The sequence below is a fragment of the Arachis hypogaea genome, chromosome 13, assembly GCF_003086295.3.
Source record: "Arachis hypogaea cultivar Tifrunner chromosome 13, arahy.Tifrunner.gnm2.J5K5, whole genome shotgun sequence".
NCBI lineage: Eukaryota > Viridiplantae > Streptophyta > Magnoliopsida > Fabales > Fabaceae > Arachis > Arachis hypogaea.
The window spans coordinates 115,798,694-115,815,207 of NC_092048.1; the positions used below are offsets into that span (position 1 = coordinate 115,798,694).

The 16,514-nt window shown below is 34.3% G+C and overlaps 1 protein-coding gene and 1 non-coding gene across 2 annotated transcripts; one reads left to right on the forward strand and one right to left on the reverse strand.

Annotated features, from left to right (window-relative positions):
- Nucleotides 1-1,637: 1,637 nt before the first annotated feature.
- On the forward strand, nucleotides 1,638-5,520 carry LOC140177686 (protein FAR1-RELATED SEQUENCE 5-like). The gene is made up of 7 exons (XM_072210833.1): nucleotides 1,638-1,718; nucleotides 2,755-3,142; nucleotides 3,227-3,497; nucleotides 3,602-3,693; nucleotides 4,147-4,362; nucleotides 4,681-4,934; nucleotides 5,467-5,520. The coding sequence occupies exons 1-7, from the start codon at nucleotides 1,638-1,640 to the stop codon at nucleotides 5,518-5,520; spliced, it is 1,356 nt and encodes a 451-aa protein (XP_072066934.1).
- Nucleotides 5,521-15,519: 9,999 nt separating this feature from the next.
- LOC112739543 (small nucleolar RNA R71) lies at nucleotides 15,520-15,627 on the reverse strand. The gene has a single exon (XR_003170476.1). It is a non-coding gene; the product is annotated as a small nucleolar RNA R71 (small nucleolar RNA).
- Between the last annotated feature and the right edge of the window lie 887 nt (nucleotides 15,628-16,514).

The following is a 16,514-nucleotide window of genomic DNA, read 5'->3' on the forward strand; positions in this document are numbered from 1 at the left end:
AGCGTTATGTCTTTTTCTCTCATTAATTTGATTTGACAAAAAAAAAAAAAACAGTTTCTTTACATTTTATATGTACATTTTATTTATTTTTTTGACATGTCTGTATTTAACTGTCTGTTAATGATGGATGGAAATATTTTATAAATATTTTTTAATATTTTTCTTTTTAAATTACTTTTAATGGGATAATTTTTTTATTTTCTAAAATACTTGATTACTTAGAATATTGTATTTAAAATTTGAGTATATAAATATTTTTAAATTAAACTAAAATAAATAAATTATATTACAAAAAATTCTTTTAGCAAAACTTAAACAACTTATAAAATTTAACAAAATAGTTGGTTATAAATAAAAGTGATAGACAAAATTAAAAGTTGTGATAATAATATTTGGTGATAATTAATAACTATCGAGTGAAGAGAAGGTGGAAGAAAAAAAAGACGAGAAAGGAAAACAATGCAATATCATAGTGGCGTTGAGACAATAATAAAAATATAAATTAATAATTTAAAAAAATAAAATTAAAGATAATTTTAAAAAATGAATAATAAATTTTAAAAAATATTTTTTATCAATTATAATTATGCATAAAAATAAAGAATACTTTAAATATAATTTTTTGTCTCTAATTCAAATTAAATACTATTAAAAATAAATAAATAAACATAATAACATTTATAAATATTTATTTTATAAATAATATTTTTAAATATTTATTTTATTTTTGTTTTCACATAATAACAACATAATGAAATTTTTTAATATTTTATTTTATTAAATTTATAATTTTAAAATAAAAACATAAAAATTAATTTCTTAAAAATAATAGAAAAGCGGCTGAACAGGCACAATAGTACCTGTTGAGCCGCTAGTATTTATAAAAAGCATATCAAAATTTAGTTTCTGAGATACTTGTTAATAATATATATTTAATATTATTAGAAGAGTATTTTTGTCAGCATCTTTAAAAATTAAAAACTATTTTAATAGTTTATCTTTAATAACTTTAATATGTTTTAAAAATACATATTAACTCAACTCTAATTTAAATTGAATATATCTAACGTTCAAACTACTTTGCCCTAATCCTTTTATTGTCAACTATGAGTAATTTTGCATGAGGGAGAGTGTTGGATTTTTTTTTAGGAAAAAGATTGATAACCAAAATTTTTCAGCCATAATCAGCTAAAATTTTTTATATTTTACTTCATTTATATCACTTAATAATAATTTTATTTTTTACTTCACTCTCTTATCATTCTATTTATCACCGTACTTATCATATCTGCTTATTAATGATATTAATTAAAAAAGCATATTCCTTTTTATTAGGCACTATTGTAATCAATACTTAATATTCTTTTTATAATTTGATTTTTATATATAAAAATACAATAAAGATTAATAATAATTATATTTAAGAACGGTAATTAAATAATTGCAATTGATTCTTTGTTCATTATGGTATTTATCATCAATTATTGGAGATATGAAACATGAAACATATCCTAATATATACTTTATGTTAATTCAATCATATTCATTAAAAAATCACAAGAATAACACCATTGCAAGCACAATAGTGTATAAACCAAGAAATTTTACAAGAAATTATTTTTATCACTGTAATTTGTATGGCAATTGATATCGACCTTAATACAGTACTTATGACAGAAGGTGCTGAAGAATTTGAACAACAAACGGACTCACCCAATGTAATTGTTGCCAGTCAATCAATTTCTGAGAATATGAAAAACTACACTAGCTCTGATGAGATATGGTAATAACTCGGATTATTTTTTATGTATTTTTTAGCACTTTAGTTATATGCGTAACATTTTTTTATCATTATTTGTTTGCTATTTATCTCAAAAAAAATAAATTTTGCACCGGAAAATAAGTTTTAACATCATCACAAATAATATAACCAAAACTATCATATATCATCACGCTTTCGTACACATAGCATTCATTGATATTCTAATTAATATAGAATTTCATTCAATTCTCATATTTTAAATTTTACGTTTAGTTTTGCTAAAGAATTACAAAATAATTTTTTAAATCAAAATTCAAGTTAATAAAAATATTAATAAACAACTTTGGAGTTATTCTATAATCTAACAGTTTAAAATAAAATGTTTTTCAGAGAAAATTTATTTGAAAGATTTTAAAACAAAATCTGGAGAAATAGAAGCTATGATCCCTACTATATCTTCCGTCTTATTCCTCTCTTATTTCCATAAATATGCCCTTTTTTTGTGGTTTATGCCTTTGGTAATTGATATATTATTATTATTATTATTATTATTATTATTATTATTATTATTATTATTATTATTATTATTATTATTATTATTGGAACACATAAGTAACCATTGCTCCTGTTTTCGAAAAGAAACGTTAGGACATGAATGTTTTCATCCTCTTATCCGTATTTTAATTTAAATGAGAGATAAATCATAAAAATAAGTATTTTGATGATCAATAACTTTTTTATAATATTTAATTCTAAATTACTTAAAATATAATAGAGAATGTAAATAAAAAAATAAAAAGTATATGTAAATAAAAAAATAATTACATGAAGTTAACATCCACGTTAACATACATAATAAAATGAAATTAGCACCTAAAATTACAATATTGTGTTTTATTTGTTATACTCGATAGTGAAATTAGCCATTTTTATATAGTTAACTATTAGGTAGAGTTTCATTTGTTTTTTTTTCTTTCTTTGTTTTTTTCCAGGTCATAAACCAAGCCAGTGGTGACGAGGAGGTAGATCCCGAGGAGGGAATGTGCTTCAGCACATTAGAAGATGCGCGTGCATATTATTACCAATATACGTCTAGGACTGGATTTGTCGTCAAAATAAGAACCACCGGCTGGGAGACCATAAATGATCAGAGGGTGGTTGTTAATCAGACTTTGCATTGTAATAGAGATGGATACCACACATTCCGTGTAAAGGCACCCAAGAGAAGGAAAACGGTGGCCTCAACAAACTGCAAAGCCCATTGCTATTTGGCATTAGATAAAATGACAGGGCAGTGGAGGATTTCTCGAGTAGAGGTATCCCACTCACACCCACTTAATCCGAAGCTATCTGGAATGTTCTCAGCAAACCGTCAGCTAAGTATGCATGTGAAGGACCTGATACAGTAAAATGACCAAGCTAGCATTAGACCGAGTAAGACGTACCAGGCACTAGCCAATGCAGTCGGTGGCCCTGCCAACCTCACCTTTACAGAGAAGGATGTTAGAAATTACATTAGTCGTCACTTACGCATTTCTGGGGATGAGACGGATCCAAAAGAGTTACTTAAGCACTTCTCACGGATGAAGGAGCTCAATCCGAACTTTTTCTTTGAAATAGATGTGGACGAAGACCATAGCATTAGAAATGTGTTTTGGGCCGATGCTCGGTGTAGAGCTGCATGGAAATATTTTGGTGATGTCGTGACGTTTGACACTACTTACAAGACTAATAGGTACGAAATTATTCTTTTTCTGTTGTACGTAATTAGACTTTTTTCCATCCAAGGCATTTGGAGTTTCCACCTACATATCATGTTTTTATATTTCCATTGTTTAGGTACGATATGCCGTTTGGGTCTTTCGTAGGTGTCAACCACCATGGGATGTCTACGCTTCTTGGGTGCGTTTTATTGTGGAATGAGGACACTCGTACATTCGAATGACTTTTTCGTACTTGGTTGAAGTGCATGGGTAAGGCCCCCATATGTGTTATAACAGATCAGTCGCTGCAGATGCGATCTGCATTAGAGACCACATTACCACACACACGCCATAGATGGTACATATGACATATCCTAAACAAGATACCAAACAAGCTGGTAGGTTACCGTCGTTTTGATCAGCTCATCACATGCATGAAGAGGATTGTGTATGAATCCAGATCTAAGGACTCATTTGAGAGAGATTGGCACAATTTTATTGAAGAGTATGACCTCCACAATTCTAGGTGGCTAAATGGTAGTATAATCTTCCAGTTCATTGCTGCCTCTGTGTGGCTTCTTTATAGATGTTATTTTATAGTCAATATAGATGTTGCACTTATGGGTTAACTGACGCTATTTTTGTTTTTTTGCATTTTTGGTTTTTTCTGTTCATTTGCAGATATGTTTGCTGACCGACACATGTGGGTGCCAGTATTTTTCAAGGACGAATTCTGGGCTGGCATGAGGAGCACACAGCGTAGTGAGAGCATGCATTCAGTTTTCGATAAGTACTTAAACAGTAAGAGTTCTTTGTTGCAATTTGTTCGCCAATACCAAAACTGTGTTATAGACAAGGAGCAAAAGGAGCTTGAGTGTGACGCTGCTGATTTAAGATGTATTATCCCTTGTGTTTCCAGCTCACCAATAGAGAAGTAGTTCCAGAGAGAATATACAAACTCCATGTTTCGAGACGTTCAGGATCAATTTATAAAAAAGGCCGATTGTGACATATCCTCAGTCAACCATCATGGCACAAGTATAGTTTGTGAAGTTGACCAACAAAAGATGGTGTTTGACATGTCAGTGTATAGCAGATACCAAGTCGTGTATTGCTCGCAGTCATCAGACGTTTAATGTGATTGCTTTATGTTCCAATCGAATGGTATTCTATGTTGTCATAGTCTTGCTGTTCTTCTACATTTTCGTGTGACAGCAGTGTCCTCACAATACATTCTATCCCGATGGAGTAAGAATGTTAGTCAGAGACACACATACATCAGGAGTAGCATTGACATGGACCGTTCTGATGAAAGCATGACCATTTTTAGGCAATTGTGTTCTGATTTTTACAACGTCGCTCAGGATTTTGTGGCTACTCCAGATGTTGCTGCTATATTGCGTGATGCCATGGACAGTGCTCGGCAGAAGCTTAAAGAACACAAGGAATCCGAGGATCAAGCTGCACATGTACCAAGTGTGATTTACTCATATACACGTGATGAGTGTCCCGTTAGCATGGATGAGCTACATGGTCCATGTCGTGTTCCTACCCGAGGTCGTCCAACGTCCACCAGACTTGGGGCAGATCTAGAAAAATCTATTAAAAAGAGGGCACGCAAAAACAAGAACACTCACAATCACAACAAGGTAAATATGAGATCTACCCCCTTTTTCACGTCATTTGTTTATTTTAAGTGGGTTGAATGGATGATAAGTGGTGATGTTATCTTTCAATATGATTTGTGTGTTAAGAGCCTAATGGTAATGCACAACCATTTCCTCCAAATGTGGCATCTTCCTACAAAGATACACAACGGGCTTGTTCAGAAATGACAGATAATTTGGCTACGCACTCTGGCTCCTTCATATCACTATTGAATTCATTCCATAACGCCGAACAATTGTGTATGTGTACCTAGTATATTTTTCATAGCATTAATGTCATGTCCATTTACTTATTGTTTTCTCTTTTGTTTTGTTTTTAAATTTTTTTCCACAGGAAGCATTCTTGGAGGATTCGAAGTTTAATAGCACTACATATCATAAGCATTAGAGTTTAGCAACTACTTTGTACTTTGCCCATGCTTCAACGTTATTTCAAGTTATCATAATTTTGGTGGTTTATTGGGTTTATTTTATGTAAATTAATATACTCAACTTTATTTTACCTTGCTACTGCTTCATCCACCATTATTAAACAAAATACAACAACAGACTTGGGCAACAAATATACAAGTTTTTTCATTATTTTACTCTTTTTTACCGTTATTATTTGTTACTAATATTTAAAATAATAAAAGTTTAGTTGATAATTTGATCATTATGCTAATGTGGTGCAATACATAAAGTTTAAAATTGAATATCCAAAAGTATCCATACACAATACGGTCTTTTTTTTATTATTTAAAAAATTAGACATCAAAAAGTCATATCCAGACATGTATTTTATTTACATCCAATAACATCCTTTAATTTATAAGAATAACAACCACGATCGAGCATTTACTGCTTGGGCATTAGCTGACTGTTAAGCATGAATAATTGTATATTCGAAAGAAAATTCAAAATTCAATCAACGTGTTCTTGATTTGAGCAAAAACAAGCCAAACACGTATAAAAAAATAAACTAACAATTTAAAAACAATTTTTTTATACATAAATATTAACTGGGATATTGAATTATTGTGTTTTTTTTTCAGTCCAAATCCAAAACCATTCGCAAATATTTCATGATAAAATCACGTAAATCCTGCAACCATATCAACCGTAAATACACACAGCAACTCTAGTCCTAATCAATTGTTTGTGTATATATTTACCCTGCTGCCCAATATAGGTAACCGTTTAAAAAGGATGCACCCGGTTTTGGTTTATATCTGATAACATCCATCTGTATTCCATGATAACATCCACTAAATTCTGAAATCTAATTAACAAAAAACACACACCGACCAACTCTAATCTCAATTTATGGCTTATAGTTCCGTTTAGCTTTCTTGGCCCGTTCTGCCCTTCGAACCAGTGATATTGTCCGTGGGTTCGTCCAAGGATCTTCAAGAGTTTTCTTCTTTCCCCTATCCTCTACATGACGACATGGTACATTGAGTACACCATCTACCTCACTCTTAGAGATGTTGTCTTTGCAAATTAGAATGTCAGAATTTCTTTCCAAATTTGTTGCAGCTGGGCCTGTGGTCACAAACAGATGTATTTGTGTTTGGTATAGAATACTCTAAAGAAGCAAATATAAATCCAGCCAGCATAAGTAGAATTCATCCAAGAAGAGTTATTTATCAATTATTAAATACGCAAATAAGCATCAGCATATGTTTTGGATTTCACTAACCATCGTCCAAATATGCATGTTCAATTTATCCTCTGCCAAGCTCTTTGGATCCCACATTTCCATCCATTTAATGACGCATACGCCACAGTCCCACCTATGTAACACAAATGACAAAAATTCGTGCCAACATATTAAAATTTGTGTGGGTTGATTTTTTAAACCCTTATTCGTTTTCATCTCTAGACTTACCCATTTGGCTGTTTTTGGAGCCTTGTTTCATAGCAACACTCATAGCCCTTAGCTGTGAATACTACATTCGGGTCTACAGTTGCTGCTAACTTTTGGAGAAGAAAGCCCTTCGACAAGCCAGATAGAAAAAATTAGGGAGGAAAATATAAAAAAAAAAACATGGAAGGCAACACCTAACACCCAAAAAAATATGCATCATCAAATCTATTCTCACTTACTACATATTTATCTATTTTCTCTCGGCGCTCCGAGTGTGGGCCATTGTGCATGGAGTTTAACACCCATAGGTTATCAGTCTTCCGGTGGAGTATATATAGCCACCAGTGATCATCTCGACACACTAGAACAAACCACTTCATCGTTGAATAAAACATGTTAGCATATAGTTATTTTTTTCATATTCTTGTAATGAAAAAATAGATTTTGTGTGTGGACAAGTAAGTATGTAAATTACTCACATAATTAACTTTTTTTGCCTTCCCCGCATCGAACCAGTGCTGCCCGCGGCCCATGAAGTTGCTAAGAACAGGGACAAAAATAGTGTTCGTTCCGGCACATCGTTCAATGTTATCATCAGTCAACATTATGGCCTGTAAACTCATTTTGAATTAGTTAAACACCTAAAGTAATAATTTAGAGAATCCTTCACGGAGGCAATTATGGTATTACTTAATATTAAGTGGGTAAGGACAGATTGCACTAACCATTAGTCTCGGTAGAATACAGTAAAAATCCGTGCAAAACCTTGCGTTGCTCGAAGCATTGAACATGGCACAACAGTAATCAACCACCTGAATAGAGTAAACGTATTACATTTCATGGCACTTTAATGCAGAACACATACACAGCAATTGATTACAGTTTTTTTGTTTGCTCTTACCGTATCGCTTACTCTTCTACGCCATCCCAGTGATTGAAGATCTGCTCGCTACAGCTGAACATCATCACCATTGCGAATCCACGCGAGCGTGGTATTCTTGGCACCCTTCCGATCTGTCACCCACTTGTATATCCTGTTCATGTCATCACCTGTAGGCCTTGCAGCACCCCCAGATGGCATTAGTGTGTCCACCACAGCTTCTGTTGTTCTTATGTTTTCTGGTGCTTCAGGTTCTGGAGTCGCATTTCGATCATTTATTACTAGAGATCCGGGCGGTGAGTCCGGTATGTGCATCTGAGTGATGCCAAGCGAGAATGACGAGATTGGAAAGTCAACTTGAGCTGGGTCCTCTGGTGCAACATACACTACCATTGCAAGTTTTCCAGGTTCCTTGCACAGTCATTAACAATTAAGTGCTCTTAGCTGAGTGCTCTTAACAATTAAGTGCTCTTATCTGAGCCAAAACTAAAATAAAGAAAGTTGTGTAACCAGCATAAGATTATATGGATAACATCTATTATTGATTAAACATTCTACCTCAAAAGAAGGAAAGAGTCAGAGGTAAAAGAGTCATGCAACTACTATAATTTTCAATAATTCGTATTATTGTTAAATTCATCTAACTTGCCTTTGATTTGAAGGTCCTTCATCAACGTTATCATCTGTTCCGTTTCCAACAGGTGTTTCAGGCATTGTCTCATCCCCTTTGGGCATTTCAGCACATGTCCACCTCATACTCACAGTATTCCCCCTAATGGACCTGTTTTGGACTCTTAAATAAATTAGAAGTTGAGCACCTATAAGTGATAATAACAAAAGACACCTGATACAAATCTGATCTAATCAAGTAAATCTAGTACGATTAAATTCGTAAATGATGTTAATTCTAAAGTTTACCCAAAGCTTCTTCATGCAGAATAAAGTAAAGAATGGATAGTAACATCCACAGTGCCAACCAGTTAGCAACCATAATGCCAGACAGATAACATCGGGTATGAGGCAAGCATAACATCCGAATTTAAATGATAAAATATTAGTTATTCAAACTCCTATTTAAGATAAATATACAAGTTACAACCCCTAATGTTGCCATTCTTCTCAAATAAGCACAATATTATACATAGGTAACGTATATTAAAATTACTTTATATATGGTAAAATTTTATATGCAAACAAATGTAATGATAAATTATGTCAACGCAGTTGCCCAAAAAAATATACTAATATATTATTACAATGAGGCAAGTTAAAGCATTATAACTTCATACGATAACTGAAAATTCAGTAACTTGCTTTTCCTTTGAAGGCTCGTCCTTAACATTATCATCTATTACATTTACCACTGGCGTGTCGGCCAATGTCTCCTCCCTGTAGGCGTTTCCATACATGTCTTGTTCGTAGACACTTTATCCCCCCAATGCAGCCGTTTTGTGAACCTTGGCTACATTTTCTGTTTAAATAAATTGGAAGATGAACAACTATAAGTGATAATTAAAAAGGTCACCTAACACAAATATAATCCGACCAAGTAAATATAGTACATCCAAGTATAGTACAAAATGGACAATAACATCCGTAATTCCAATCAGTTAACATCCATAAGGCCACACGGATAACATCATGTGTCTTATATACATAACATCCAAATTAATAAGACAAGATTTAGCTATTCGAAATACTATTTAAAGTCACTAGTATTGGCATTACTTAACGGGAGAGGACACATAGTCATCAAATTTATTATGTTATGGAATGAATGCTAAAACACAAAAAGAGGTATTTACATGTGTAAGGTATATTGCCATGCTCAAAATAAGTATCTCTAACAGTTTTTAAAATATAGATTTACCAGCTACAGCATCAATATCACACTTCTAAAATTAGATAAATAATTAATTACTCTATACATGGTAAAACTTTATATACGATTAAAAAGACGCAAAATCTAAAAGATATCTATACTATAATAATATTAAAAAGACGCAGGTTAGAGCAATAAAAGTTTATAACAAAACTAATAAATCATTGAATTGCCTTTTTTTGGAAGGTTGTTGATCAAATTCAGCAAGTGATGCATGACCAGCCGGTATGTCGGTCTCGTTTTCATCTACCGTGGGAGCTTCTTTACGAGTCCTTCTATTAGACTTTATTTTTTTCTTAATGCATCCTCTCTTTGATACGCGGTTGTACTTTTTCGGTGATCCAGACATCTTTTTAATTAAATTTAGAAGCCCCTACAGTGGACAACGTATAAGTTTTATTTACCTTAGAGCTTAAAAGTAGTGATCCGATTAACATATCTTTCACACTTATCACTATTAAAATATTATATATATATATATCATATGCCTCACCGAGTGAGATGTGCTTTCCTCTTCATCCATCTTCTTCAGATCAACAAGCGACCAGTCTCTGATCCACGGTCTCTCCCATTATATCTTCCTAAATCTCCATGCTTATTAGCATGGAGATATATAATCTGAAAGTTATAGTAATTTCTATAAACAATGTATACTATAAAATAACAAACAACAAATTAAAGGTTAGGGATATACGGCTCACCAGTAATGCGAACATACATCCATCCACTGTCTTCTTCCCTACATCCTGAAACCTCAGAACTTCCTCAATTAAAAAATCATAAATGTACCTCGCCCAATACATCTTCCTTGGGTTCGATACATCAATGGCAGCCCGTATATATATGTCTGAAATAGTGGCCTTTGGCGAGGGAAAGAAGAAACACTTCGCTATCAACATGATGAACTGTCTTCGAAAGTTGATTCTATCGACATCGGACTGCATCGAGCATGTGATAATATCCCTTTTCAAATCTGCTTGTGTCTTTCCTGTGAAGCTGTTAACAAGTCGGTGCTCTGCTGCTATTTCTGGACTTTTGAAACTATTCCCTATCAAGCACAAGCAGTCCAAATCTTTAATGGCTAATTTAACCGAAACCATATACTCAACGAAAGTACTGTGGATAAATTTTTTTCTTTTTTCCCTATTTTATTTGTGGATTGCGTACCATGGTTCGGTAGTCCAAAACACCGCGCAATTGATTCAACTGATATGAGAATTTTTCTTGTTCCGATGACCAAAGACTTCTCATCTCGACTATATGATGATGCTAATGCAATCATCATATCTTGGTTGACAGCCCATTCAGGCACATATTGCAGCCAGCCAAGTCCCATGTTCTGTACCTCCATTAGTTTCTCTCTGCCCGCGCCTGAGTCTAATTGCTTCATAACTGAAGCCACGCAACATGGCGAGCACCTAGATACCAGTGTTCTCTACACAAAAATTCATAATCAGCACAAAGTGACAACGAAGGAGATTGTCGGTTTTAACATTTACTATCAAAATACAATATCCCAAGTTTACAGTTAATTCACCGCTAACTATCCAAGGTACCTGATGAGCGGATGATTTATACGCTTTTTGGCATTGCTTTTAGTATGTTTTTAGTAGAATCTAGCTACTTTTAGGGATGTTTTCATTAGTTTTTATGATAAATTCACATTTCTGGACTTTACTATGAGTTTGTGTATTTTTCTGTGATTTCAGGTATTTTCTGGCTGAAATTGAGGGACTTGAGCAGAAATCAGATTCAGAGGTTGAAGAAGGACTGCTGATGTTGTTGGATTCTGACCTCCCTGCACTCAAAGTGAATTTTCTGGAGCTACAGAACTCGAAATGGCACGCTTCCGATTGCGTTGGAAAGTAGACATCCAGGGCTTTCCAGAAATATATAATAGTTCATACTTTGGCCAAGAATTGACGACGTAAACTGGCGTTTAACGCCAGCCTTCTGCCCAAATCTGGCGTCCAGCGCCAGAAAAGGATCCAAAACCAGAGTTGAACGCCCAAACTGGCACAGAAACTGGCGTTCAACTCCACAAATGGCCTCTGCATGTGCAACACTCAGGCTCAGCCCAAACACACACCAAGTGGGCCCCGGAAGTGGATTTATGCATCAATTACTTACTCATGTAAACCCTAGTAGCTAGTTTATTATAAATAGGACCTCTTACTATTGTATGAGGCATCTTTTGATCATCTTAGGATCTTAGGATCATCTTTGAACGCATTGTTCTAAGATCAAGGGGGCTGGCTATCTCGGTCATGCCTGGACCTTCACTTATGTATTTTCAACGGTAGAGTTTCTACACTCCATAGATTAAGGTGTGGAGCTCTGCTGTTCCTCAAAGATTAATGCAAAGTACTACTGTTTTCTATTCAATTCTTCTTATTTCGCTTCTAAGATATCCATTCGCACCCAAGAACGTGATGAAGGTGATGATTATGTGTGACGCTCATCATCCTTCTCCCTTATGAACGCGTGCCTGACAAACACTTCTGTTCTACATGAATTAAGCTAGAATGAATATCTCTTAGATCTCCTAACCAGAATCTTCGTGGCGTAAGCTAGAATGATGGCGGCATTCAAGAGAATCCGGAAAGTCTAAACCTTGTCTGTGGTATTCCGAGTAGGATTCAATGATTGAATGACTGTGACGAGCTCCTAACTCGCGATTGCAGGGCGTTAGTGACAGACGCAAAAGGATAGTAAATCCTATTCCAGCATGATCGAGAACCGACAGATGAATAGCCGTGCCGTGACAGGGTGCGTGAGCATATTATTCACTGAGAGGATAAGATGAAGCCATTGGCAAGGGTGATGCCTCCAGACGATTAGCCGTGCCGTGACAGGGCATTGGATCATTTTCCCGAGAGATGACCGAAAGTAGCCATTGACAGTGGTGATGTATCACATAAAGCCAGCCATGGAAAGGAGTAAGACTGATTGGATGGAGATAGCAGGAAAGCAGAGGTTCAGAGGAACGAAAAGCATCTCCATTCGCTTATCTGAAATTCCTACCAATGATTTACATAAGTATCTCTATCCCTATTTTATTATATAATATTCGAAAACATCATTATCACTTTATATCTGCCTGACTGAGATTTACAAGGTGACCATAGCTTGCTTCATACCAACAAACTCCGTGGGATTCGACCCTTACTCACGTAAGGTATTACTTGGACGACCCAGTGCACTTGCTGGTTAGTTGTATCGAAGTTGTGACAATTATGTATTGAGATCAGCGCACCAAGTTGCTCACGTTGCCAGGGATTGTTTGAGCCTGGACATCACAATTTCGTGCACCAAGTTTTTGGCGCCGTTGCCGGGGATTGTTCGAGTTTGGACAACTGACGGTTCATCTTGTTGCTCAGATTAGGTAATTTTCTTTTTGTTTCTTTTCTTTTTCAAAAATAATTTCAAAAATCTCTCATCTGTTTTCGAAAAAAATAAAAATATTTTCAAAAATAAATTATTCTATGGCTTCAGAATTTTTAAGAATGAATTCTAGTGTTTCATGAAGCATGTTGAAGCCTGGCTGGCTGTAAAGCCATGTCTAAATTCATTTGGACTGAGGCTTGCAATTTGTTATCAAGAGAAATTTAGTTATTGCTCATCCACCTGCTGCTGATCCATGATCACCTGCTGAAGCTTGGCTGGCCATTGGCCATGTCTAGTGTTTTGGACTGGAGCTTTCTTTGAAAGCTTGGCTGGCTAGTGAGCCATGTCTAATTCCTGGACTGAAGCTTTAGACTAAGAATGCAAGATTCCTGGAATTCATATTAAAAATTTTGGAATCCTTATTTTTTCTTTTTCAATAAATTTTCGAAAAAAAAAATCCAAAAAAAAAAATCAGAAAATCATAAAAATCAAAAATATTTTCTGTTTCTTGTTTGAGTCTTGAGTCATGTTATAAGTTTGGTGTCAATTGCATGTGCATCTTGCATTTTTTTCGAAAATTCATGCATTCATAGTGTTCTTCATGATCTTCAAGTTGTTCTTGGTAAGTCTTCTTGTTTGATCTTGATGATTTTTTGTTTTGTGTCTTTTCATGTTTATCATATGCATTTTTGAATTCTTAGTGCCTAGGCATTAAAGAATTCTAAGTTTGGTGTCTTGCATGTTTTCTTTGCATTAAAAAATTTTTCAAAAATATGTTCTTGATGTTCATCATGACATTCATAATGTTCTTGGTGTTCATCTTGACATTCATAGCATTCTTGCATGTATTCATTGTTTTGATCTAAAAATTTCATGCATTGCATCCTTTTAGTGTTTTTCTCTTGCATCATAAAAATTCAAAAATAAAAAAAATATCTTTCCCTTTTTCTCTCCTCAAATTCGAAAATTTGGATTGACTTTTTCAAAAATTTTTAAAATCAAATTGTTTCTTATGAGTCAAATCAAATTTTCAATTTGAAAATCTTATCTTTTTCAAAATCTTTTTCAAAAATCAAATCTTTTTCAAAATCCTTAGTTATTTTCGAAAATTCCAAAAATATTTTTCAAAAATCTTTTTCTTATTTTTATATCAAATTTTCGAAAATAACATAAACAATTAATGTTTTGATTCAAAAATTTCAAGTTTGTTACTTGCTTGTTAAGAAAGATTCAAACTTTAAGTTCTAGAATCATATCTTGTGATTTCTTGTGAATCAAGTCATTAATTGAGAATTTAAAAATCAAATCTTTTTCAAAACTAATTTCTATCATATCTTTTCAAAAATATCTTCTCATCTTATCTTTTTCAAAAATTTGATTTTCAAAATATCTTTTCTAACTTCCTAACTTCTTATCTTTTCAAAATTTGTTTCAACTAACTAACTAACTTTTTGTTTGTTTCTTAACTTTTTCAAAACTACCTAACTAACTCTCTCTCTCTAATTTTCGAAAATATCTTCCCTTTTTTCAAAAATTTCTTTTTAATTAACTAATTATTTTTATTTTTATTTTTGATTTCAAAAATTTTCGAAAAAAAAATACTAAACATTTTTCAAAAACTATTTTCAAAAATCACTAACTCTTTTTCAAAATAATTTTCGAAAATTTTCCCTCCCCCATGTTATTCTATTTATTTATTCATCTACTAACATCTCTTCCTCACATCATCACCAAATTCGAACCCCCTCCTCTATCTGTGTTCGAATTTCTTCTTCTTTTCTTCTACTAACAATAAGGAACCTCTTTACTGTGACATAGAGGATTCCTCTTCTTTTCTTGTTCTCTTCTCTTTCTTATGAGCAGGGACAGAGAAAAAGGCATTCTTGTTGAAGCTGATCCAGAACCTGAAAGGACTCTGAAAAGGAAACTAAGAGAAGCTAAATTACAACAATCCAGAGACAACTTGATTGAAAATTTTGAACAAGTAAAGGAAATGGCAGCCGAACCCAACAACAATGCAAGGAGAATGCTTGGTGACTTTACTGCACCTAATTCCAATTTACATGGAAGAAGCATCTCCATTCCTGCCATTGGAGCAAACAACTTTGAGCTGAAACCTCAGTTAGTTTCTCTGATGCAGCAGAACTGCAAGTTTCATGGACTTCCATCTGAAGATCCTTTTCAGTTCTTAACTGAATTCTTGCAGATATGTGATACTGTTAAGACTAATGGAGTAGATCCTGAAGTCTACAGGCTCATGCTTTTCCCTTTTGCTGTAAGAGACAGAGCTAGATTATGGTTGGATTCTCAACCCAAAGACAGCCTGAACTCTTGGGATAAGCTGGTCACGGCTTTCTTAGCCAAGTACTTTCCTCCTCAAAAGCTGAGCAAGCTTAGAGCTGATGTTCAAACCTTCAGACAGAAAGAAGGTGAATCTCTCTATGAAGCTTGGGAAAGATACAAACAGTTGACCAAAAAGTGTCCTTCTGACATGCTTTCAGAATGGACCATCCTGGATATATTCTATGATGGTTTATCTGAGCTATCAAAGATGTCACTGGACACTTCTGCAGGTGGATCCATTCACCTAAAGAAAACGCCTGCAGAAGCTCAAGAACTCATTGACATGGTTGCTAATAACCAGTTCATGTACACTTCTGAAAGGAATCCTGTGAATAATGGGACGCCTATGAAGAAGGGAGTTCTTGAAGTTGATACTCTGAATGCCATATTGGCTCAGAATAAAATATTGACTCAGCAAGTCAATATGATCTCTCAGAGTCTGCATGGAATGCAAGCTGCATCCAACAGTACTCAAGAGGCATCTTCTGAAGAAGAAGCCTATGATCCTGAGAACCCTGCAATAGCAGAGGTAAATTACTTAGGTGAACCTTATGGAAACACCTATAACTCAACATGGAGAAATCATCCAAATTTCTCATGGAAGGATCAAAAGCCCCAACAAGGCTTTAATAATGGTGGAAGAAACAGGTTTAGCAATAGCAAGCCTTTTCCATCATCAATTCAGCAACAGACAGAGAACTCTGAACAAAATGCTTCTAATTTAGCAAATCTAGTCTCTGATCTATCTAAGGCCACTGTAAGTTTCATGAATGAAACAAGGTCTTCCATTAGAAATCTGGAAGCACAAGTGGGCCAGCTGAGTAAAAGGATCACTGAAATCCCTCCTAGTACTCTCCCAAGCAATACAGAAGAGAATCCAAAAGGAGAGTGCAAGGCCATTGACATAAGCGCCATGGCCGAACCTGTGAGGAGAGGAGAGGACGTGAATCCCAAGGAGGAAGACCTCCTGGGACGTCCAGTGGTCAATAAGGAGCTTCCCTCTGAGGAACCAAAGGACTCTGGGGCTCATCTAGAGACCAT

What these genes read in the sequence shown, in the direction of transcription:
- LOC140177686 (XM_072210833.1), top strand. Translation starts at nt 1,638, where the DNA reads ATGGCAATTGATATCGACCTTAATACAGTACTTATGACAGAAGGTGCT. An exon ending in ACTACTTACAAGACTAATAG is followed by an intron (nt 3,498 to 3,601) that starts GTACGAAATTAT and finishes TCCATTGTTTAG; the next exon opens with GTACGATATGCCGTTTGGGT. An exon ending in CCGAGGATCAAGCTGCACAT is followed by an intron (nt 4,935 to 5,466) that starts GTACCAAGTGTG and finishes TTTTTTCCACAG; the next exon opens with GAAGCATTCTTGGAGGATTC.